Genomic DNA, 20,855 nt, shown 5'->3' on the forward strand with positions numbered 1-20,855 from the left:
ACAGACCGAGTGTGAGTAATGTGGATGTCTAAGTTGTGGAATAAAATTGAGGTGGCCAGAAGGGGACAGAGGGGGGGGGGGGGGTGCCTCCCCTGCACCCTGGTGACACACCCGCACCCCAAGGCCCTACTTGTGTGGGTGGGTGTGTTGGAGGGAGGCAGCCGGGGATGGGGAGGAAAAGAAGGGAGGAGCAAGATGCCCCTCCCTGGGGCCAGCTCCCCCGCTGACCCCAGTAGGCACCCTCGTCCTTCGGCACCCACCAAGGCAAGGGGGCCCAGGCCCATCCAGACCGGGGCCTATGGCAGCAGGACCGCCCAGCCCCACAGGACCCGGGGCAGCCCACCCGACCCCACCGCAGAGGAAACTGTACCCACCCTAACATTCAATCATCTCCCAGACTGGACAAGACAGTAGACACCCAGGTTAAGTTTATTCTCCACCTCTCCTGTGACTCTCCCCCACCTGCAGAGTGGACTCCTGCAAGGATGGAACAAACTCCCTGTCAGTTGAAGAGCCCCCTAGTTAGGCCGATGCGCCAGAGGCCCCCTGCGCCAGGGCTGAGCCCCCATGCACCCACCCACAACCTTGGCGACACACCAACAAGGACCGAAGCCCCCAAGGCCCAGCCAGAGCCCTAGCACGGAGGCGAAGCACTCCCAAACCCCAAGCCCCCACGCCTGCCCCGGATCCACTCAGGGGCAGCCAGGCTACCAGGCCAGTAATCTACGTCCGCCAGCACAGACCCTCCCCCAGGCCTGCTGCACGCAGCCACAAGGAGAACACCCTCTAAGAGCAACCAGAGCCACTAACCAGGTTATGAGCACAACCCCTGGGTTAAGCCCTCCAGGGATAACGTCCCTAGGGATTCTCCAGACGCCCTAAGCCCGTCCCAACCTCCACATCAACCACAATGGCGAAGGCGGGACCAAACCACGACCCCCCCACCCCCGCTCGGTGATGGAGCCGATCATTCTGAATCTTGCACTCAGAATTATCCAGACACCACACACATTTATCCACACTCTACAGCAATTTCGTACAGAACCTGCCCATATATCAAAACTCTGCGTTTCCCAGCTGCAGGTAATTGATCTGAACTGCCACAATGTTTCCACAACACTTGTGCGTACACTGACTTATTTTGCTTGGCACATTGCTTGCTCTGTCATCAGATCTGATGTTTTGTGACCTGCTAATTTGTGCTGCTCTTGGTAGAATGCCTGTCATTAGCAAGAACTGGCTGCATCTTTGTTTATAAATTAGCACAATGCTAGTAGATGACCCACAGACCTTTTAAGTCCCATTGGTGCATTTATTTTAGTTGGAACCTTACTCTGATTTGCTGTGTGTAAGAAATCTGGTGTTTGGACCCAAGAACACGAACATGTTTGTTTCTGTTACAGAGGATTTATTGAATGATTTGAAATCTGTGCAAATCTTACTGGTGCTACTATGCATTGCATCCACCTAAATCTCTTTTTACACAAGCTGCTTTCATTACGTTTTTAAAACATTGAGTTTTATTTTGAAGCTTGAAACAGCTTTTGAGTCATCCTGTGGTAATTTTCACATAAAACTCTTTCAGACAGAAGTTAAAGAGATGATCCCATTAATTAATGTGACCCAGGCAATATGTGGAGTGGTACTTCATCTTTTTGTTACAACCCATTTAGAGACGTTAGAAGCCCATCGTGCCTGTGAAAAAGGCTGATGACAAAGGCTTCTGCCTTTAAAAAGATGTGGCAGCTTTGAAAAAAATATGGGATCTCTGCAGGAAAATCTCTGCAGCATCTGTGCACTTATTTTTTCTCCTGAGGTTTTTTACATCATCATGAAAGACTTGCCTCTGTCCCTTCTGTTGTCTCCCCAGTGATTTCTTTGAGAAATACTGTTAACAATGGCGGTGCTTGTGTATTTAAATTCTCCTGGAAGATTTGTCTAGAACAAACTACTTAAAATACGACACTTAAATACAGGCTGCAGAAAGTTTCAGTATTTCGGTTTCATATCTTCTTCTCTAAGTCAGAGCTAATGTTAAGTCAAGGCTTTTGTCCCCTTTTTGTTTCTGTTTGGAATAAAGCTCTGCAAGTTGTCAGCAAGTTGCTTATGTGCCAAATCATCTGAGAGGTAGAGAGCAGATGTAAAGTATGTAGATGTATTCTGGATGTCATTAGACTCAGCTGTCAAAAATAATTTGAGAATGATAAATTGAAGTCAATATCCCACGTGTAACACAACATTAATTCTTACTTAGCATGTTAATGAATAATGTTGTACCCAAACTACTTTTTAATGCGTAGGATGGCATGGATCCAGAAATGAACTCGTGTATTCCTTAACAGTTTCCATCACTAAAACATTTATGGTGTTGCAAATTTTTGTTTTTAAGTTTATTAATTATTTCACTTATTGAATTTATCATCAGCAAAAAAAAAAAGAGTTGATAAACAACAAATTATAAAGCACTTTGTTTTAGTATTACATCTGAATTGTGCAGATTTTAAGACCTATTGAAAGGTAAATACATTTGGTGGTTAGAGACTGATGCACGACTAAAATTGTTGCAACTGTGTGCAGTGAACTTGCAATCTTGTTGCTTTTGAAATGTTCTGCAACCACTTGCCTGCAGTTGCTACCTTTAAACCGATTCTGATGCTTCTCTCAAGACAGCGATAAAATGGCAAAAAAAGTTGTCAATTACATGAAATCAGGTTGTGGTAACCCAAGCAAAATCACATTAGTGTCTGGGAACCTTGCTATACAACCTATACAACCTGGAAACCTTTAATACAACAAGTTGCATAACCGGCTGAGTGCACTGCTCGTGTCAATTTCCACTCACTGCTGCAGACTGACACAGATTGATTGACACAGATGGCAATTATTTGCAAACCTTTGTCAAAATTTTTGAGAGTGATTGCAGTTAGAGCGCGATTGGAAATGGGCGACCTGTGCACTCACCTTGCAGTTGAAAGTCGTTGCTCAGAGCATGATGACATTGGATGTTTAACCTCTGGGCAACTGGTTGGTTGCTGTACTTACTTGCAAACAGTCACCAAATGCAAAAAAAAGTCATTGCAATCCCTGGTTAACCATCATTTTTTTCCTAGTTGCAAGAAGGCCGCTATTCTATTTTTAAGGCCCTTTCACATAGGAAGCAGCAAATTCTGCGCCAACCACTAGTTTGATCCAATAACTCAAAATTTGTGTTGAGTTCATAGTATGTCACTTTTTGCTGCTGCCCATGGCCTTCACACCTACTACAATACATATGCCAGCTTCTTGTCTGCATTTCTATAGGTTGCACAGATGTATGTCATTGTGGTGCATGTGAATGCTCCCTGGCCTTATGCCTATGCTGCACTTTGCTCAGAGCAGCGGGAAACCATTATTGCTCTGTGCAAGTCACAGAGAAACAATGAGTTTCAGTGCACAGCACAGTGCATGTCACTTCCTATGTGACTGGGCCATAAAACAGCCTTAGTACAGTTTGATACAAGATCAGTTTCCAAGAACTGGTAGTTTTTAGACTACTACTATAATCAGAGATATTTTGATACATATGGGAAAAGTGTGAGGAACAAGCCTTTGCTGTTCAAAAAGAAAATTGGCGACACATAAGGAAAGCCCAAGCTTGCTTTGAATAATTTGTTTTGGACAGGCAAATCAAAGATTGAGCTGTTCAGTCACAGTGACAGCAAACATGTTTGGCACAGACCAAGTAGCAGAATCTCTTAACCAGTGTGGAGCATGGTGATGAAAATGTTATAAGTTGGGATTGCTGCTTTGGGACTGGGCAGCTTGCAGCTTGATTAAACTATGTGCTCAGCATTATAGCAAAGAAAGCTCCAAGTTACTGTGAAGGCATACGTTTGAAAGGTGAAGTGTGCTGAATCCTAAAGACATTGTAAGTAAAAACTGAGTGTCACTGAAAGACCTGGTTAAGATGTAGAAAGGCAATATTTGAAACCCACTGAAATAAATAATTGAAACTGGGAGTTTTTGCAAGAAATCCCATAAACATCTTGCTGTGGAAGATTTTTTGCATGGATACTGCAGAAGATCTCCTTTAACAGAAGTAACTTAAACTGCAAGTTACTTCTGTTAAAGGATGAAGTCGTAGCTTTTGAGGGCAAAGACTAGTATTACAATAAATCTATTAATATTGTTGTTGAATGAATGATTGAGGAGGTATTTTTCTTTGCTGTGCTGTGTTCAGTGCAAGATGCAATGAAAAACTGCACCTGATCTAAATTTGGCTTGTTCTGCCCTTTAAAACTGTCTCCTCGTGCAGTGATACACTGTTCCTGCTGCCATATTTGGAACACTCATTGGAAGTCCTGTCAGTGCATCAGGCAGCATCTTTGATGGATACTGGATCACCTCCAGTGTGTTAAAATCCTAATCCTTCCACTTTAGTTACATTTTGGGGAAGAGGAAGAATATCTGGTGAGAAGTTGTGAGCACTGAAGTAAAAGATGGTGTTGACAGTCTGACCCTGGGGACAGATTTTCAGTGCACAGCACCCCTGAGTGAGAGAAAATGATGAGCATGCTCTAGGTCATGCTTCTGACAGAAGGCTGCTGTTTGTTCTCTGGGCAGTGGCAGTGCATCCTATTCTTATCACACTGATAATCATGAAGATTGGGTAATCTCTTGCCTGCTGATGGAGAACCTTTCACACTTTAATACTGTGCTGCTCCTTCTCAGAAGCGCCTTGCATGCTATGGTTGGGGGTGAAGTTTGTCTGAAACGTGACAAATAAGAATTTAAAGATGCCAGCGATTTCCCTGATAGCTAACCATTCATCTTCATATACAGTTGGTTTAATTTTTTGCACGTCTTCAAGGAAAGTCCCCGTGGAAGTTCTCCAGTAGCAGTCTTTCTGTAAAATCATCTTCCCTGGCTAATTTCTTTTCTGCTCTCCCATATATTTAAAGTTTCCCATTGCAGATTTCCCAATGTTGACACAGACTTTGATGTCTGCTCTTTGGGGTTTCTGCAAAACGCTCTGGTCCTGTTGTCAATCATGCGACACACGCTGCTGCCCATGCTGTGCTGCTTTCAGACACAACAGGAACAGTCCTGGATATCCTTTATGTATAGACACAGTATAAGAGAGGTTTGCATGTCAAAATATCCCATCACAAAACAAATCTCCATAGGATCTATTTACTTTTCCACCCGACTGTCAAATTACCATAATTGTGAAAAATTTATCAAATAAGAAAAGGTGCATAAAAACTGGTGCTTTGAACAGACTGTCGATTTGAAGCAGATTGCATAACAGACTGATGAAGAAAATAAATCAGAATAGGCTTACTAGTGCTGAAAGAAAAACAACGACCATGTTGCCTATCCATGATGGGAAAGATTAACTGTATCGTTGAAAAATGATACACATGAAGAGACTGCCAATTTGGAGGACTGGAAACAACTTAAGACAACTGCAAATACTTGTCATCACTGAGTTAGATGATATTTAGTTATATAATTTTGTCAAATGTGTGTCTCAAAATGTTTTGCATTAGCCATATTATGAAAATTAACTTCACCTATTTAGCCTCAACCTTTAAATGGGTGTTGAGAAACACTGGAAAACTGCTAATGGGGGTTTGGGAGCATTTGAAATGAGAAGTACAGTTTGACAGCTACATTATGTGCACTTTTATGCTGTTTTATTTAATTATGTAGCATGTGAAAAATAAAGATGCTTAGAGAAACAAGAGGTTAGCTGTGTGAGAACTAAGTCAGAAACAAGGTATATTTCCTACATACATTTAGTACAAAAACATTTTTACTGTGAACAAATACCACAGTTTTGTGATATTATGGAAAAATACAAATATGTAAAAGTTGAATAAGATTACATTGGAAAGTTACTGCGCATTATGCAAGTTTCTTCTAATCACTAGAAAAAACTTGCAAGATTTAGTTTTGGCTTCATTTTTGTTTTGATGTATTCTCATTCGCAAGAACAAAAAAATGCAGTTCGTGGATTCAGGCACAGAACACTCTGTGTTTGTCCCGTGGATCACTTAGTTTTGATTTGGCATCTGTACTTGCCTAGTGAAAGAGATTAGTTTTCTTCAACTGATGCAAAAGATTCTACTTGAACGCGTGCCAACACCGTCATTCAGACAGATGATGAGAAATGTGAGTAGGAGCCTGAGCAGCAGGCTGTATACAAAAGATCTGATATCAGATTTGATATTTTAGATCGCTGCTATTGATTTCTCTCCTTTCATGTGTGTTTGCTTTGCTGTTCCGTTTCTAACAGGTGATAACTAGCACGGTGCATTTTGGATGATATGTGAAGCAGAGGGGGGAAAAAGCAATTTCTTTTCAAGACCCACCATTGCACTCTGACTGGTTTCACAGTGAATTGGTTTTTCATTAATTTTCATTAACCTCCAGTTGTGGCAGAGATATAGTCAAATAGAGGTAATTAAAGTCCAAAAGCCACATGCTGCTTTGAGAGGCTAATGAAAGATTTATATTCTTTTCATCACATATTGAAATGTTTCTTTTTAAATTAAATCTCTAGTGAGATTGGTCATATAAAGGCTGGTGGGGAGCTTCTATTGTGTTGAGATCTTAGTAAGGTTTAATAGTTTCATCCCAAAATATCCTGAGAAATTGATACTGGGTTTTTTTTTATTGGATTTAGGTTAGCTTTGTGGTCAGACTGCAAAATCGCACTGCACAGAAACATACAATTTCTTTTCGTCTGCTTCTTTTACTGGCCTTTGCTATTTGCTGACTTTTGAAAGAGAGGTGTTTCTCAGCTGTGACACTCAGTCTTCTGCAAGGTTATTTTTGTGATGCAGTGTTGTTCCCTTTATGTGTATCTGCATGTGTTTGTCTGTCATGGCAAAATGTGGTCATGGACTATAAACTTCATCAAAGCACTTTCACATGATAACTAAACAAGATGTACTGATGCTAAACCCTTACAGATATTTCTGGTCTGCTAGGCTGTGCAGTCTGGTGATTTGTTGTGATCATACAGAAGTTTGAGTTTACCGTCACCAGAGGCAGAACAGTTCACTTTGAATTCTTTAAATTTATGTATGACAAAGATATACGTTTTGTCCAGGGAATCGGCACAGCTAGAAACAGTAATGACAGTTTCCAGCAGTGTTAGTGCTGCTACTCTTTTTGATAGCCTCTTCTACTGCCACATGCTGTATATTCATGGATATTCATGGGGTCTATGTCCCCTTTGCTGTTTTCCAGTTTTACATTCGCCCACTTAGCTTTTTAATTTGTTTTTAGCTTGTTGCTCTTTTGAAAGTCTGGCTGAATGTCGTTCTCACAGTGTACAGCTATTGCTTGATAACCCCAATACTTTACAATCATGTCCCATGCAGTTTTTTAAGTTTCTAAATATGCAGCATATAGAGAAGTAGTGGACTACCTAACATTACACCTTCTGGAGCTGTTCGGCTTTGGAAACCCATACCACAAAGCTCCCAGCACAGTTTTTCTGCTGATGTTAACGCCACAGGAGGTTTGGAACTCTGCAGCTATTGAGTCAGCAAAGTGTTGGCAACTTTTACACACTATGCACATTGACAGTGGCGATCATGCTCTGTAACTTCGTAGCTAAGTTGCTGTGGTTCCTAAATGCTTCCACTTTGCATTAATGCCACTTTCAGTTAAAGATCTAGGAGGAAGAAATTTTATAAACTGGCTTGTTGTTGTGGTGACATCCTGTTACAGTACTACGCTCGAATTCAGTGTAATCTATAGAATGACTCATTCATTTACAAATGTCTGAGGTGCTTTTTAAAATCTAGCTTAGCACTGCTATAAATGGACAAAGTAATAAAGAAACCCCTGTCAGTATAACAGTTAGACTGCATTATGTATTTATACTTTGCTAGTAAAAGGGCAGCGATTTATTGAAACATATGCAATAGAATGGAAATGCAGCATATAAGGCAAAAAACAGTAATTCTAAGAGCTTGAAAGTAAATATTTGGTATGACGTCCGCATATACAGAGCTCTTATTTGGATGTTGGCTGCCTTTTGTTCCATTCTCTGTGAAGATGAACATACACTGCTTCAGTATTGTTGAGGTTCAGGCTCTGGGGAGGCCAATCCATGACTTAGTGTTCCACTGTGTGTTTTTCTATCCAGGTATGCTGTTACTGGCATGGTGTTTGGGATCATTGTGATGCTGAAAAATTAATCTCTTGCCAGTCAGATGCTTTCCAGATGGTGTTGGATTAATACCATGGCTAGGTGAAGCAAAACATAGTGGCGCTGATGGTGCTTTTTTACCTTCAACATCCATCAGTTTTGAAATGTTCCCCAACACCATTGGCTTAAATGTTTCCCTAAAGTTCTACCTCTCTCCTGACCCCCTTGGGAAAGACTTAGAACAGTTTGAGCCAAGTATTTCAAATTTGGATTCATTGATTTCCAGTTCTTGTGTAATTTGGCATACTGCAGTTGTTTCCTCGCCATTTCCTTCCTTAATAATGGCTTCTTGATATCCTGTGAACTAATTTCTGATGTGGATTCAGTGAATAGTAGGTGGATTAACTGAAAGCCCGGTTAATCTATGACAGGTCTTTGCTGGCTTTTTAAAAAGTTGTTAAGGACATGACTTTCAGATACTGTTCATCTGCAGTTGATAGGCTTTATTTAGTCGTGAACTTTTTCTTTTGCCCTCCACTCTTCCAGTTTCCTCATATTTGTTAAGGAAGCATTGCGCACAATGCTGAGATAGTTCTTTGGAAATCCCCTCGTTGGTACAAAAATACAATGCTATAAATGTCTAACTGTGTTAGTATATTTTACAGATTGAACTAATAAAATGGGCAGACTGCGCATAACAAACCTGAGATAGGTGCCTTTTAATGCTTGAAATATGCACAGGTCAGTGTCAAGAGCCTTAACAGACAAAAAATCATTCCTCTGAAAATGGTCAGGTATGAGAACTGGATTGAAAATTTGTGAAAAAATTCCAATATCCTGTCAAAAACCTTTGAGAATTTTTGCTCATGACCATTTAAAAAACATTATGAGAGAGTCTGGCTCATTGGCAGCAAAATATTAAAATAACGAGAGGTAGTGTAGGTGCACTAATGAGGTGGCAGTGGATTGTTAATTATCTTTACTGTTGTGGCAGTCTGTTCACTGGTGTAGTTTATGTTTCCAGAGCATACTGATGAGACTGTAAATTAACTGTAGGTACATTGTTTGTTCCCGGTTTTGCATTGCATACAATAACCCACCCTGCTCAGATTGCTTAGTCTGCAGGCATTTCACATTACAGGCCCTTGCCATATGGTGTTTGTCTAACTGGAAGGGTAAAGTCAATATGACACTGATACGTTTCTGCCTGTTTTATACTGTTGCTGTAATTCAAGGTGATCCACAAACTGTTTGGGGAACCGTCATTTTAGCTTGGAACAAAACTGAAAGGAGAGGAGACACTGAGTGGCAGAGTGAAAGGACAAACCGGTGCCAAGAGGGAATTGTCGGACTACCTGTGCTGAAAGATTTGTGTTGAATTAGATTGTATGAGGCCATTTAAAGGCTGATGTCAGATTTAAAAACGCCTGGTGAAATATAGGAAATGGTGATGGTACATTAATTTGTCCACTGAGTGATACATTGCTCGAAGAGGAGCATAAAAGTTAAAAAAAATGACAGAGAAATTACCAGCTGTCAAGGACAAGGATAAAAATAACATCAGCCATTGGTTGTTTGCCAAAACTGGCAATATTACAGCATCAGTCAACATGAATGCATATTGATTTTTTTGTCCCAAGAACATAGGCCTGCAGTGCTGTCCAGAGGTTTTAGGTACTTTAAGGTGTTTTCTTCCTTCCTATACGCAGTATCAATTTGGAGACATTTAGAGAGCACAAAACTGAACTATTCATTTACAAATATGATGCAAGGTAATGCTATGTGATGCAAAAAAACACTTCAGAATTTGAACCATGTTGTGGGTTATTTTAGGTCAGAGTTCAGCAATTAATGTTTAAGTATGAAACTGTTCATAATGATCCAACAGACAATTTGAATAACATGCCCAGAGTCTACTGTCCTGTAGTATTAATGCTAACCCACCATCTAGCTTTTCTAGCCAAACATTCAAACTAACCACAGAAATCAGACTTTCAAATCGAGGCAACATGCCACCGCAACAATTCCCCTTTGTCAGCTGAATGCTCGGCTCAATGCTGATTAATGAGCTGAGGTCAGAGCCTCCCCAGGAGGACAGTGCCATTATCTACAATACTGCGCTTGTGGGAATTTCTGAATGGAGGTGAAGCTAAGAAAAGGCAATCAGTGTTAATCGCAATGAAAGATCTACGCCCTTCTTCCTTTCGCTCCCTTCGTCTCTCTCCCTCGGGAAATAAACAGATCCAGCAGAGACTAGTTAGGCCATGTTTAGTTTCTTTTCAAGGTTTTGGCTATCATTATGGGCTCATGAATAAAAAATATCCAGTAGTTTTTGACTTCTTTTTTTGGCTGTAGGTTGCTTTTTCAGCCTGGGCGCAGTGAATGAAACTGAGTTACTTTATTCAGATGCTTTGTTCATCCCCATATCTTTCCGGATGTTTCATTAAGCCAGCTGCAGCGACTCATTATGTGTTTGTACAAATCACTGGGGAAATGGCTGTACTCTTATCAGGTTTTCTGCTTTTTATGGTCTTGTAGTTGTGCTGTTAAATCTTTAAGTAATGTAATCATTAAAAGGCTTGAACAGTCCTCTGGATGCAGTATAGCAATAAATAATTTATGTATGTATCTCCTTCGCTGTTTTAAAAATTAAACTATTAAAGCCTGACTCCAAAAGATATATTGTCAACACTGTTTGTGGTTCAGTTTTGTCGCACCTCTTCTCAAATAAGACCACAGAGGATGCTGAAACCTGGGAGAGCTTCATTAAACTGCAGCACCGAGTTTTCCTGCCTCGCTTTTGTTAATAGCATCCTTTCCCCTATTCATCTGTTTCAGGACTCAGATTCACTTCACAGTGGCCATTGATTTCACAGCATCAAATGGTGAGTGTTTCAACAACAACCATCGCCCTGCTCTGCCTCCATTTGTCATCTCATGTATAACTAGAAGATTTGCTATTATTCAAAGAGGGGCTGGAGTTTCCTCTCTGCCTGTGATCTCCCTTTTTTTTCAAGGTGTTCACATGTCAGACACTATTAAGCGCTCCTGCCAGCCTGCAATATATAAAATGAAAACTTTAAATCATATTAGTGATAATTAAAAAAGATGGTAGCTATAGTATATATACCCAAACATGTACAAATATAAAAATGCACAAAATCGAAAATCTTCAGTGGCCGGAGACCGTGGTATGAATAAAATTTGTGCGCTCGTGTACAATGAACTTGTGATCTTGTTGCCTGTGTGACGATTACTTCAAATGCAGCGACTGGGTTTGCAGCTGCTTGCAGTCAGTTGCCCTTTTTAAAGTGACTGGTGCATCAAGACAGCGATAAAGTGGCAATAAGCTGGATTCAGTTGATATCAGTATGAAACTGAAGGGGTTCAAGTTGTAATTACATGCAATGTTTATGATAATAATGTGATTAACTGTAATGAATCCAGAAAGGTTGCAAATGTGTCATCATCTGTTGCCGTTTACATACCCAGAAATTCACATTTACTGCTAACATTCAGTCAGAATCTCCGAACGCCACAGATTTGATACAGAAATTCAGAAATTTCACCACAAATAGTGACAAAATTACTTCAGGATGTTGATTTAACTGCAAAATGACATAGACGCTCTGCAATTTGCTCTTATTTAGGAATACAACCAGAATACAACCAGCTCAGTTGAGTTCCTGATGTGTCATAGATGTCTTGTGGTGCAGACTGACTGCATTTTGAGAGCAACCTGTCTGTGTTATAAATTAGTTCAACTCAATTCACTTGAATGTTATTTATATGCCGCCAATTCACATCAACAATTGCCTCGAAGTCCTTTTATATTCTAGGTCAAAGGCCCTGCAATAATAGAGAGAAAATCCCAACAATAAGTTGTACCACGTTCATAAGTGATTAAACTTCTGTTAAAAACGCCACTAGGTTTGCAAGAAACCTTAGATCACTCACAATCCTCAGAGCATTATTGCCACAGGCTTAGGGGGCAATTGCCAACATCACTAAGAGGGTAAATTTCACTGGCTGACTGGCCAGGTTGCACTCCCAGGTGTGTTGAGTCAGGGTTTTCCCCTCCCAAGCAAGAGGTTTCCAGGATGTGGATTTGAGGCAACACAGCGTGTTGGTTAAATAGCAGTTTATGCGAAAGTAACTGCTCAATAAACAACATTTTCCACACATAGTTTTGAGAGATATTTGCAGAGAGTGAAGTTAAAATAACAAACAGTTGAAATTTTGGAAAGTCTGTCTGTTCCTGATTGCTTGGCCACTTGCGTGCACAGCTGGGATTCTTAGTTTCTTGGGCTGGCTTTTCCCATAGTGCCTCACACATCTTATGGCCTTCACTGTCACCAGATGTCAGCATAACTAAATACCTAGGGTAGATTTTAAACCAACGTGCTTCACGGCACCATCTGCTCCACCATCACTAACAAAAAACCAAGGGAATATCTTTTGGAAGAGCAATTTTTCATCCCTCCAGTAGAACTAACACCAAAGCACACAGAAGACACTTTATACCAGTGTTTATTTTAATTAGTTATCTGTCTCTGCATAATGTTTAATGGCATTGAAGCTTTAAAATATAAAAGTAGATGACCAGTCAAGCACAGATGTCAAATCCTCTCAGCTGAAGCGTCTTTTTTAGTGTAATCAAACACAAGTATTTATTGTGTTTCTGACGAACACTCATTAGATCCATCTGGGATAAGTTGTAATAAAAATAAGAGATAAATATATTCAGTGATATCATTAATCTGTTTAATAATATTATCCAACTACTAAATCAGCAAACATATTAATTCTGTGAGATAATAAGGGCTCTTATTATCTGGAGGGAAGCCTTATAGTGCAAAATAAATAGACATCAAGTTTTACAGTTATTTTCAATAAGGCAGTCATTTCCTCAAACCCAAATCTTCAGTTTAGCTTTAGTTTGCTCTTGTTTCCCCTGCCTCGGCTGTCAGTTTCCTCTCAGTCTGATGGTCTGCATCAGTGACTCTGACTTCTCTCTTCTTAAAAGGAAATCCATCACAGTCCACTTCACTACACTACATGAACCCATACCAGATGAATGCCTATGCCATGGCCCTGAAGGCAGTTGGAGAGATCATCCAGGACTATGACAGTGATAAGATGTTCCCTGCCCTAGGATTCGGTGCTAAGCTGCCCCCTGATTGGAGGGTTTCCCACGAGTTTCCACTGGTGAGTAAACTATGTGATTATTTTAGACACCGACGTTGTATTTCGGCATCTGGTTCATTGACTTAATCTGAATCAGTGGGAAGATGACTTTGGCCCTCCCACTGGAGGTGATCCCAGGGAGTGCTCATTTGTGTGTTTATTTTCTACGTGTGGGTAAGCATGTTGAATGTGCAGTGTAGATGTGTGCATTTTGAGATAAAAGCAGCTACATCTCTGACATGCGGAGCTCAGGCTGAATTCCATTTACCTTTTATAGTGCAAATTAGGTTCTGTAAGGCTGACGGCTTCTTAAATCAATTTAGCTTCACTCAGTAATGTGCTCTGGCTGCTGCATAGTACAGCCTAATGAGGACTGTGTCTACAGGGTAATGTCTGCATCACTCCATGTTTCCATTAAAACTTGTGAATTAAGATTCATCTCGGCATATAATTGAAGTCTCTCTTTTTTTCTTGCCATACTCATGTAAGTGGGTTTAAAAGTAAAGTTAAGTCTTGAGTGAAATGTTTCTTATACTGTGTATGTTTGCTTTGGACTGTGCCTTAATGGGCAAGGACGCTAACCTTTGAAGCTAAGTTTGACAAGAACATCTCTGTCGGCTAAAACAGTGTTTTCAAAACGCCATTCAGCCCTCAACTCCACACCAGTATTTTAGAAGTACCCGTGGCACATACAGTTACTGCATCACTATTGTTATATTATTTACAATACTGATTAGCTTTGACCAAATTACAACCTGAAGTTCCTCGACTCTCCATGCACAGTTATAAAGCAAGTGAGTCTTTTGATCTTGTTGTTATTTCTACATTTCCAAACTCCAGAACATGCAAATCTAAAGAGCTATTGGCTTACAGTAAAGAGGGTTGCAAGACTGATCGTAAAAGACATGAAACTAGCAGAAACCTGTGATGCTTCAGTGTCAACATGTTGTCCTGAGGTACAAACTACCAAGTGCATAGACAGAAAACATGCCCACCACTAAAATAACATTCACAAATTTCATATTTGAGATTAGTCCAGGAAATGTATGAAGACAGAGTTTTTTAAAGGTTTTAGAACTGGTGAAATGAGAGTGCCTCTAGATGGATGTGTGCAGCTGGATCACTTATAGACATCAGACACCACTTCACCACTGGCGCCAGCACAGTGGTGAAGGTTCTGGTATGGACCGTGCTCATTAAGGATGAGCAAGTTGGAGCTTTTATGCAACTCCCAGACCTTCTGCCAGCTATTGGAAGATACCACACAACACTGCAGCATTCAAGAGGGCGATGAATTTTATGTAGGACAATACTCAAGCATCAGAGCAGCTTAAGAGCTCAAGAATGACTGAATAATGACCTAACCTTTTCTTCCTCACATGGCTTAAATCCCGCTGATAATTTGTGAACCTGTCTCAGTGGTGAGCTTTACAGACAGTGCAGGGGAGTCTGTTTTCTTCTTCATTAAAAATTGATTGCAAAAAGTGGAATAGCTGTTAGACCGCTGGTTATATTTTAATATTTTTAAAAAGCCTAAATGTTGTTTAATTAAATTTTCTGTTGCATTTGTTAAATTTGTAACACACAAACTTCCTTAAGCTTTTTCTTTGCTAAATATTTTGATTTGTAGTTGAGTAAAATTGACTGAGAGCACTGCTTTTAAAAAATTAAATAAATGTAGTCCTAAATAAATAATTTTGTCTCTTAGCTGGGCACGCGGTGGATATGGTTCAGTTTGTGGCTATGATTGGCACAAAACACTACTTTAAATGAAGCTCTGTATGAATATTTGATTCTTTAATGTGTTAGCTAATTTTTTAAACTACTTTTGTTTGATTGAGGAAATCTGGCCATCCTGCCCACACAGAAAAAGACATTTTAACCACTACCATTCACAGTTAAAAGTTATGTTGTATTGTTTTAGTCATGAATGGTTTTCATACATGCACCGCTGACCGATGGGACCTGAAATGATCCTTAACCTGCTAGTCCCCTTCACATGAACTTTACTGTACAGCATAAAGATTGCACAATGTTTGATTTCACAGATGTGCAGGTAATGGTCTAGTGAATTGTTCTACTCGAGTAACCCTGGTGTCTAAATCAAAGTAATTTAAGTAGCATCACTCTGATGATTGGTGGCTTAAGCCCTCTTCTTCAGTTTCACCATCATCACACACTCAGCTTATTAAAACACTAGCAGCTCTTGCTGGATGTTTCCTAGAGGTTTTTTTTAAGCAAGTCGTGTTTTTTAAAAATTATTTATAGTCTGTCTTGATATATTTATGAATTTATGAATTTATTCTTCTTCCTGCTCCTTTTCATGCATGGAAACAGTGTTACTTTAATTGAAAGGAAGGTTGTGTATGGGAATGCATTACTGCTGTACCATGTGTGAAACAAAAAAATAAAAAAATAATATTATATAAATAATTTTATGTCATTTTCTGTGGTGTTACCTTTATGTTAGTAAATCTCTGTAGCAGGGAGGGTAGAAAGTGGTGTCGCTATGTGGTTGCTGCTAAACTTAATACAAATACAGAGCTTTAAAACAGGTTATCACTAGTCTTTCCAGTCTGGTTTGGTCCAACATGCTGCTGCTTATAAGCATAGTGACCTTCCAGCTAGCAAACATACTGGAGTATTTAGCACATCCACTTGTATTCATCTGAAAATCTAATAAATCACTTTAATCACTTTAACAGTTTAACACTTTAACATGAGATTAATTTTAACAGGTTAAATACATTTTTGTTGATTGTTTGACTCTGCCATTGTTGTAGTTTTTGTACCATTTATGTCTTGTTGTTTTTCCTCAGAATGGCAACGTCGACAACCCGTACTGTAATGGTATGGAGGGGATTCTTGAAGCGTACCATCAAAGCCTTAAGACAGTTCAGCTGTATGGACCCACCAACTTTGCTCCTGTTGTTAATCATGTGGCAAGGTACCAACGCAAACATCTGTCCCAGTGGATATATGACAGAGTGCAGTCGCCCTTTCTTTGAAAGTCAGTCTGTAAATAATCTTCAGCAGGCAGCCATGCCATCAGAGGCATTAGGACAGTGAGTGATGGTTTCTCTGTGAATTGAGTAGAAATAATGAAGGGAAAATAAACAATCAGCTGCCAGGCTAAGACAAATAGAAATGGTAATCAGGGATTTGTGGTGCCAGACGTTTATTTTGCAGACATATAACGTGATGAACGTGGGGAGGTAAGGCGGCGTCTCTGGGAGGGAACTTGTAAATGGTCATGCAGCCTTTCGTGACATGTATCGATGAGCCACGCTAGTCACTTAATGAGTTTTACTGTAAATGAGGCATGGCATTAATTCACCATTACAAACTCCTTGTCACTGCAAATAGAGTAAGTGCACAAAGTGAATTAAAAAGCTGTGCCTACAAACCGACAGCAGTACATTAAACACACAGAAGACATAATGTGCTGTTTGCGGCTAAAAACAGTTGTGATATTACTATATTAAGTCCCATGTATATAACGTGTCCCTGTGACCTGTGTTTCAAGTGTATTTGTTAATATTTTCCCCATAAAGATTAATCTTGTAGTAGAATAATAGAGCTTATGCAAAAAGATTTATTCAATAAAACGACGCGCAAGATTTAAACTAACAAAATGTAACATATATATCTATATATATAGATATATATATATGCCCTGCCCACCCCCTACAGCTGACAGAAGGTTAAAGGATGTCATATCCATCCTTACGTAATTACAAACTATTATGGTGCTAAAATAGAGCTTTTTCCTATCTGCTAGTAAGTAGATCATCTGTATTTAATCAAAAAGATAAATCAAAATACAAATGTGATCAGAGAAATGTAGTCTGAGTAGTGAAAATGTGTAACTTGTTTTCATCTGAAGGGCTTTTATGTCACTTTTTGTTTCAGTATTAGTTTTGCAGGTTTTCATGTAGATAATATTTGCTTTTCTCTATCTCTTACTGATTTGTATAATAACAGTTATAAACTGTGAAGAATCCTTTTCCCCAGTGATGTTGTAGAGTGGGAGGAGCTATTTCAAGCCTGGAATCATCCAGTCTTAGAGCTTAAAATCCTGTTATATGCCTCACTAACAACTGGCAGAAGCTAAAGATTAGGGTGTTGAGATAACTGAAAGCACAAACTGCAGCTTAAATTAATTTAATTTAAAACGCACCAAAGAAAACATTCCCCTGCAGACCTTTATGCATAATGTCAATGAATAAAAAAAAAAGAATAAATAAAAGTCTCAGAAGGATGTCCAATTTAAAACTGATGAAAAGATAACTATTTGCATAACCAGGAAATGATCTTAACAATGCAGTTCATTTGAGTAGTTGTGTTTAATGTGCATGTTCAACTTTTCCATCCACCACAAGAAGAAAGCTGATAAGTTATTGAAGTCAGGAAATGTTGATAAAAGGGGGAAAGATGTTCATGCATGATGCATAATGTATAGTAAATGTACGATGTTGAGTTGTTAATGTTTTAGCCAGTTTAAGGATCTCATCTGTGTAGGAATCTACAAATTGAGTTTGACTCTGCTGTTAGTACTCTGCTAATACGCTGAACAGTCTCCAGTGAGTGTGGCCTACATTGTTGTAAGTCAGCTAAGGAAGACAAATGCCACTTTAATCCCCTAAACAGCAGCCATCGCTTTTGCTGTTGTCACAGACAGGGCACGCTCTTTGATTAAACTGTCGGTGCCTCACAGTCAATTTGACCAAGCAGGATGCAAAGAGTGAAGCTTCACCTCTGACCTGTCCTTGGCTCTTGCAATGATCTGCCACATTTCTCCCTCTTTTTTTGCTCATCAAGTCTAGTAAGATGAATGCAAGGCAATCAATAATGTTCCAGAAGAATAAGACTGCTGCACTTGCATAAACAGTTTAACAAATTATTCATAGAGCAGCCAGCGATGGGCGATTGAATCTAGGCCACACTCACTGTGGTGTCTCTGATGGGTTTCGTAAGAGTGTCTAGATAGACCTCTGAGACGTGAAGAGCTATACAACATATTTTTCTTCTTTACGTGTCTATATTAAGCTCTTGTGTCACACACTGTGCGGAGAGAGTTTGTTTCTGAGGAATATATTTTTTAATGTATTTTTTATCTCTCACACAGTTGTTTTCTGCTCCTCTAAGAGTTTCTCTCTGGTTGCTCCTGCAAGCGCTTTTCATAACTTTTTTTTTTTCTAACATGAGCTGTTGTGCTTAAATCATTCTGTCACAGTCAGTTTCACGATCGTGGCTCAAGAGTTGGGAGTTCGCCTTGTAATCGGAAGGTTGCCGGTTCGAGCCCCGGCTTGGACAGTCTCGGTCGTTGTGTCCTTGGGACAAGACACTTCACCCGTTGCCTACTGGTGCCCCAGGGTGGCTGTGGCTACAACACATTCACACACTTGTCATCACCAGTGTGTGAATGGGTGGATGACTGGTTGTGTAAAGAGCTTTGGGGTCCTTAGGGACTACTAAAGCGCTATACAAATACAGGCCATTTACCACTTACCATTTCTTGCACCCAGGTATGCAGCAGCAGTGCAGGACGGATCTCAGTACTTTGTCCTGCTCATCATCACTGATGGAGTGATTTCGGACATGGCTCAGACCAAGGAGGCCATAGTGAATGTAAGTGCTGATTTAACACTAGCCTGAGGATATTAACCTCTCTCTCTCCATTCTCCTCCACTCTGCGGGACATTGGTTTTGCAGGTGCTTTAAGCTTACTGTGGCACTGTTCTCAGGCTTTCTGTTACTTTGAGGGTTTATAAGCCAGTAGCACTGGATTTGAGGATTTATGGGATGTTTTCTACCCCACTTCTTAGAGGCTCAGTTTGTCCAATATTTTTATTTCTTTCTGAGACCCTCAAGAGGCTTAGAGGCTCAGCTGAGATTCAACCTCTGTGCTACAGATGCATTGTCTGATCTGAGATCTGAGGCAACAGTGTTGCCAATTTTTTTAAAGTTTCATGGTGTTTGTTTTGTCCCATACTGCCTGCTGCATATTTCATGTGTCTTGACAACACTGCAGCTCACCTTTGGCTGGAATCTGCCCGCAGAGGTAAGGCTGACGATCAGTCATCGTCGAGCGGGTAGAGCCTTACAGGAACACAGTGTTCAGACCCCCAGCAGACTGGGTTTAAAGGGAATTTGCGACTGTTAATCAAACCATTCGAACAGCCACACCTTCCTTTTAAGATCTTGTCTGCTGCTCTGCGCTCTGCTCAACCTCAACCTGCCACATCCTGCAGCCACTGGACCTGACTTCGCTCTCTTTGGATGGAAGAGCTTCATTAGGTATTCAGCCTTTGCCCTGGAACGATGAATCATAAACAAGTAACTGTGTCCAACACTCAGCTCTGCATATTTTTTTCTTTCTTCCAGGCTGTGCTCTGTCATGAGAGCTAATTTAAAATACTGTACAGAGCAAATATTGACTGGTAATTTTACTGCTAATGGCCACACTGTATGGTACTGTATTTTAAACAGCTTAGCCTTCAGGGATTGATATCCACTTATCTGACAGAACAGCCTCAGAGGTAAATACAGTCTGCAACTCTTTTCCTTTGATGTTTTTCCTTGAAACTGAAAATTTCATTTTAATAAAATTGTAAAGCAGAGCCTGCTTTTAGCCCGAGAGGAACAGACATAAATTAATTTGTATGCGAAATTTAGATTATATCTGCAGTTGTCACTTTGCTGTTTGGGTGAGACTGACTCAGGAACCTCATAAAACTGTGGATATTTTCCTGTTAGGGAGCTTAATTTGGGTCTTCATCTTCGAGCTTCGGTGAGATGGAGCAACCTGATACAGAATACGTAACAGTGTTGGTACAGAATCAAATGAAAGCTACTGCAGAGGCAATGTACATATTTAGATTTTGTGGTAAAAGTTTTGTGAAGAATTAAATTCATGGGCATGATTGAAACATGGTGGTGCCATTCTTCCTGTCCCAAAATATTTCTGTAGTCCTTTAATATTAAATGAAACTGCTGATATCACAGCGGATATCTACTGAGTCCCTTTAGATTTGTTGTGGTTCTCTGCAGTGAAAGTGAAGCATCAGAAAAACTGGAGGAGTGACACTTTACAGTACACGCAAAGTAACAAATGGTGTAAACTGAATAATGCAGCTCAAGCAACAGTATCAGCTCTGGCAAGTATATACCTGAGGGTTTTGGTCTGCTGGAAACTGGGAAAATAGAATATATAGGCTATTTTGTGCGAGAGCAAGAGGTCATGAGGAATAACACTAGTGGAGAAAAGAAATAAATCGGGAATAGAGACTGAGAGAGAAAAACGATAGAGACCATGAAAGGGGAGGTCCTCCTCAGTCTATTTACTCCTATCTGTGACAGGCCCTCTCCCCTTGAGAGGTTTTTCCAGGAAAGCTGACCTACTTTTGCCCCTGTGAAAGCATATATCATTCATTCATTCGTGCCAGGGCTTTCACGTTCTGCACACCAATGCCATGGTCTGAATTTATGCAGTGCAGTAACCTCTACACCACAAACC

The 20,855-nt window shown here is 40.1% G+C and overlaps 1 protein-coding gene across 2 annotated transcripts in view; it reads left to right on the plus strand.

Annotated features, from left to right (window-relative positions):
- The window catches only part of cpne5a (copine Va), a 95,878-nt gene that overhangs the window by 68,706 nt on the left and 6,317 nt on the right, over positions 1-20,855 (plus strand). For both annotated transcript variants that reach the window (XM_004558664.4, XM_004558665.4), the window contains 4 exons: positions 10,988-11,034; positions 13,176-13,357; positions 16,156-16,283; positions 18,865-18,967. In XM_004558664.4, the coding sequence (XP_004558721.2) occupies positions 10,988-11,034; positions 13,176-13,357; positions 16,156-16,283; positions 18,865-18,967 (460 nt within the window). The remainder of the gene's footprint in view (positions 1-10,987; positions 11,035-13,175; positions 13,358-16,155; positions 16,284-18,864; positions 18,968-20,855) is intronic.

This window comes from Maylandia zebra, linkage group LG20 (assembly GCF_041146795.1).
Source record: "Maylandia zebra isolate NMK-2024a linkage group LG20, Mzebra_GT3a, whole genome shotgun sequence".
NCBI lineage: Eukaryota > Metazoa > Chordata > Actinopteri > Cichliformes > Cichlidae > Maylandia > Maylandia zebra.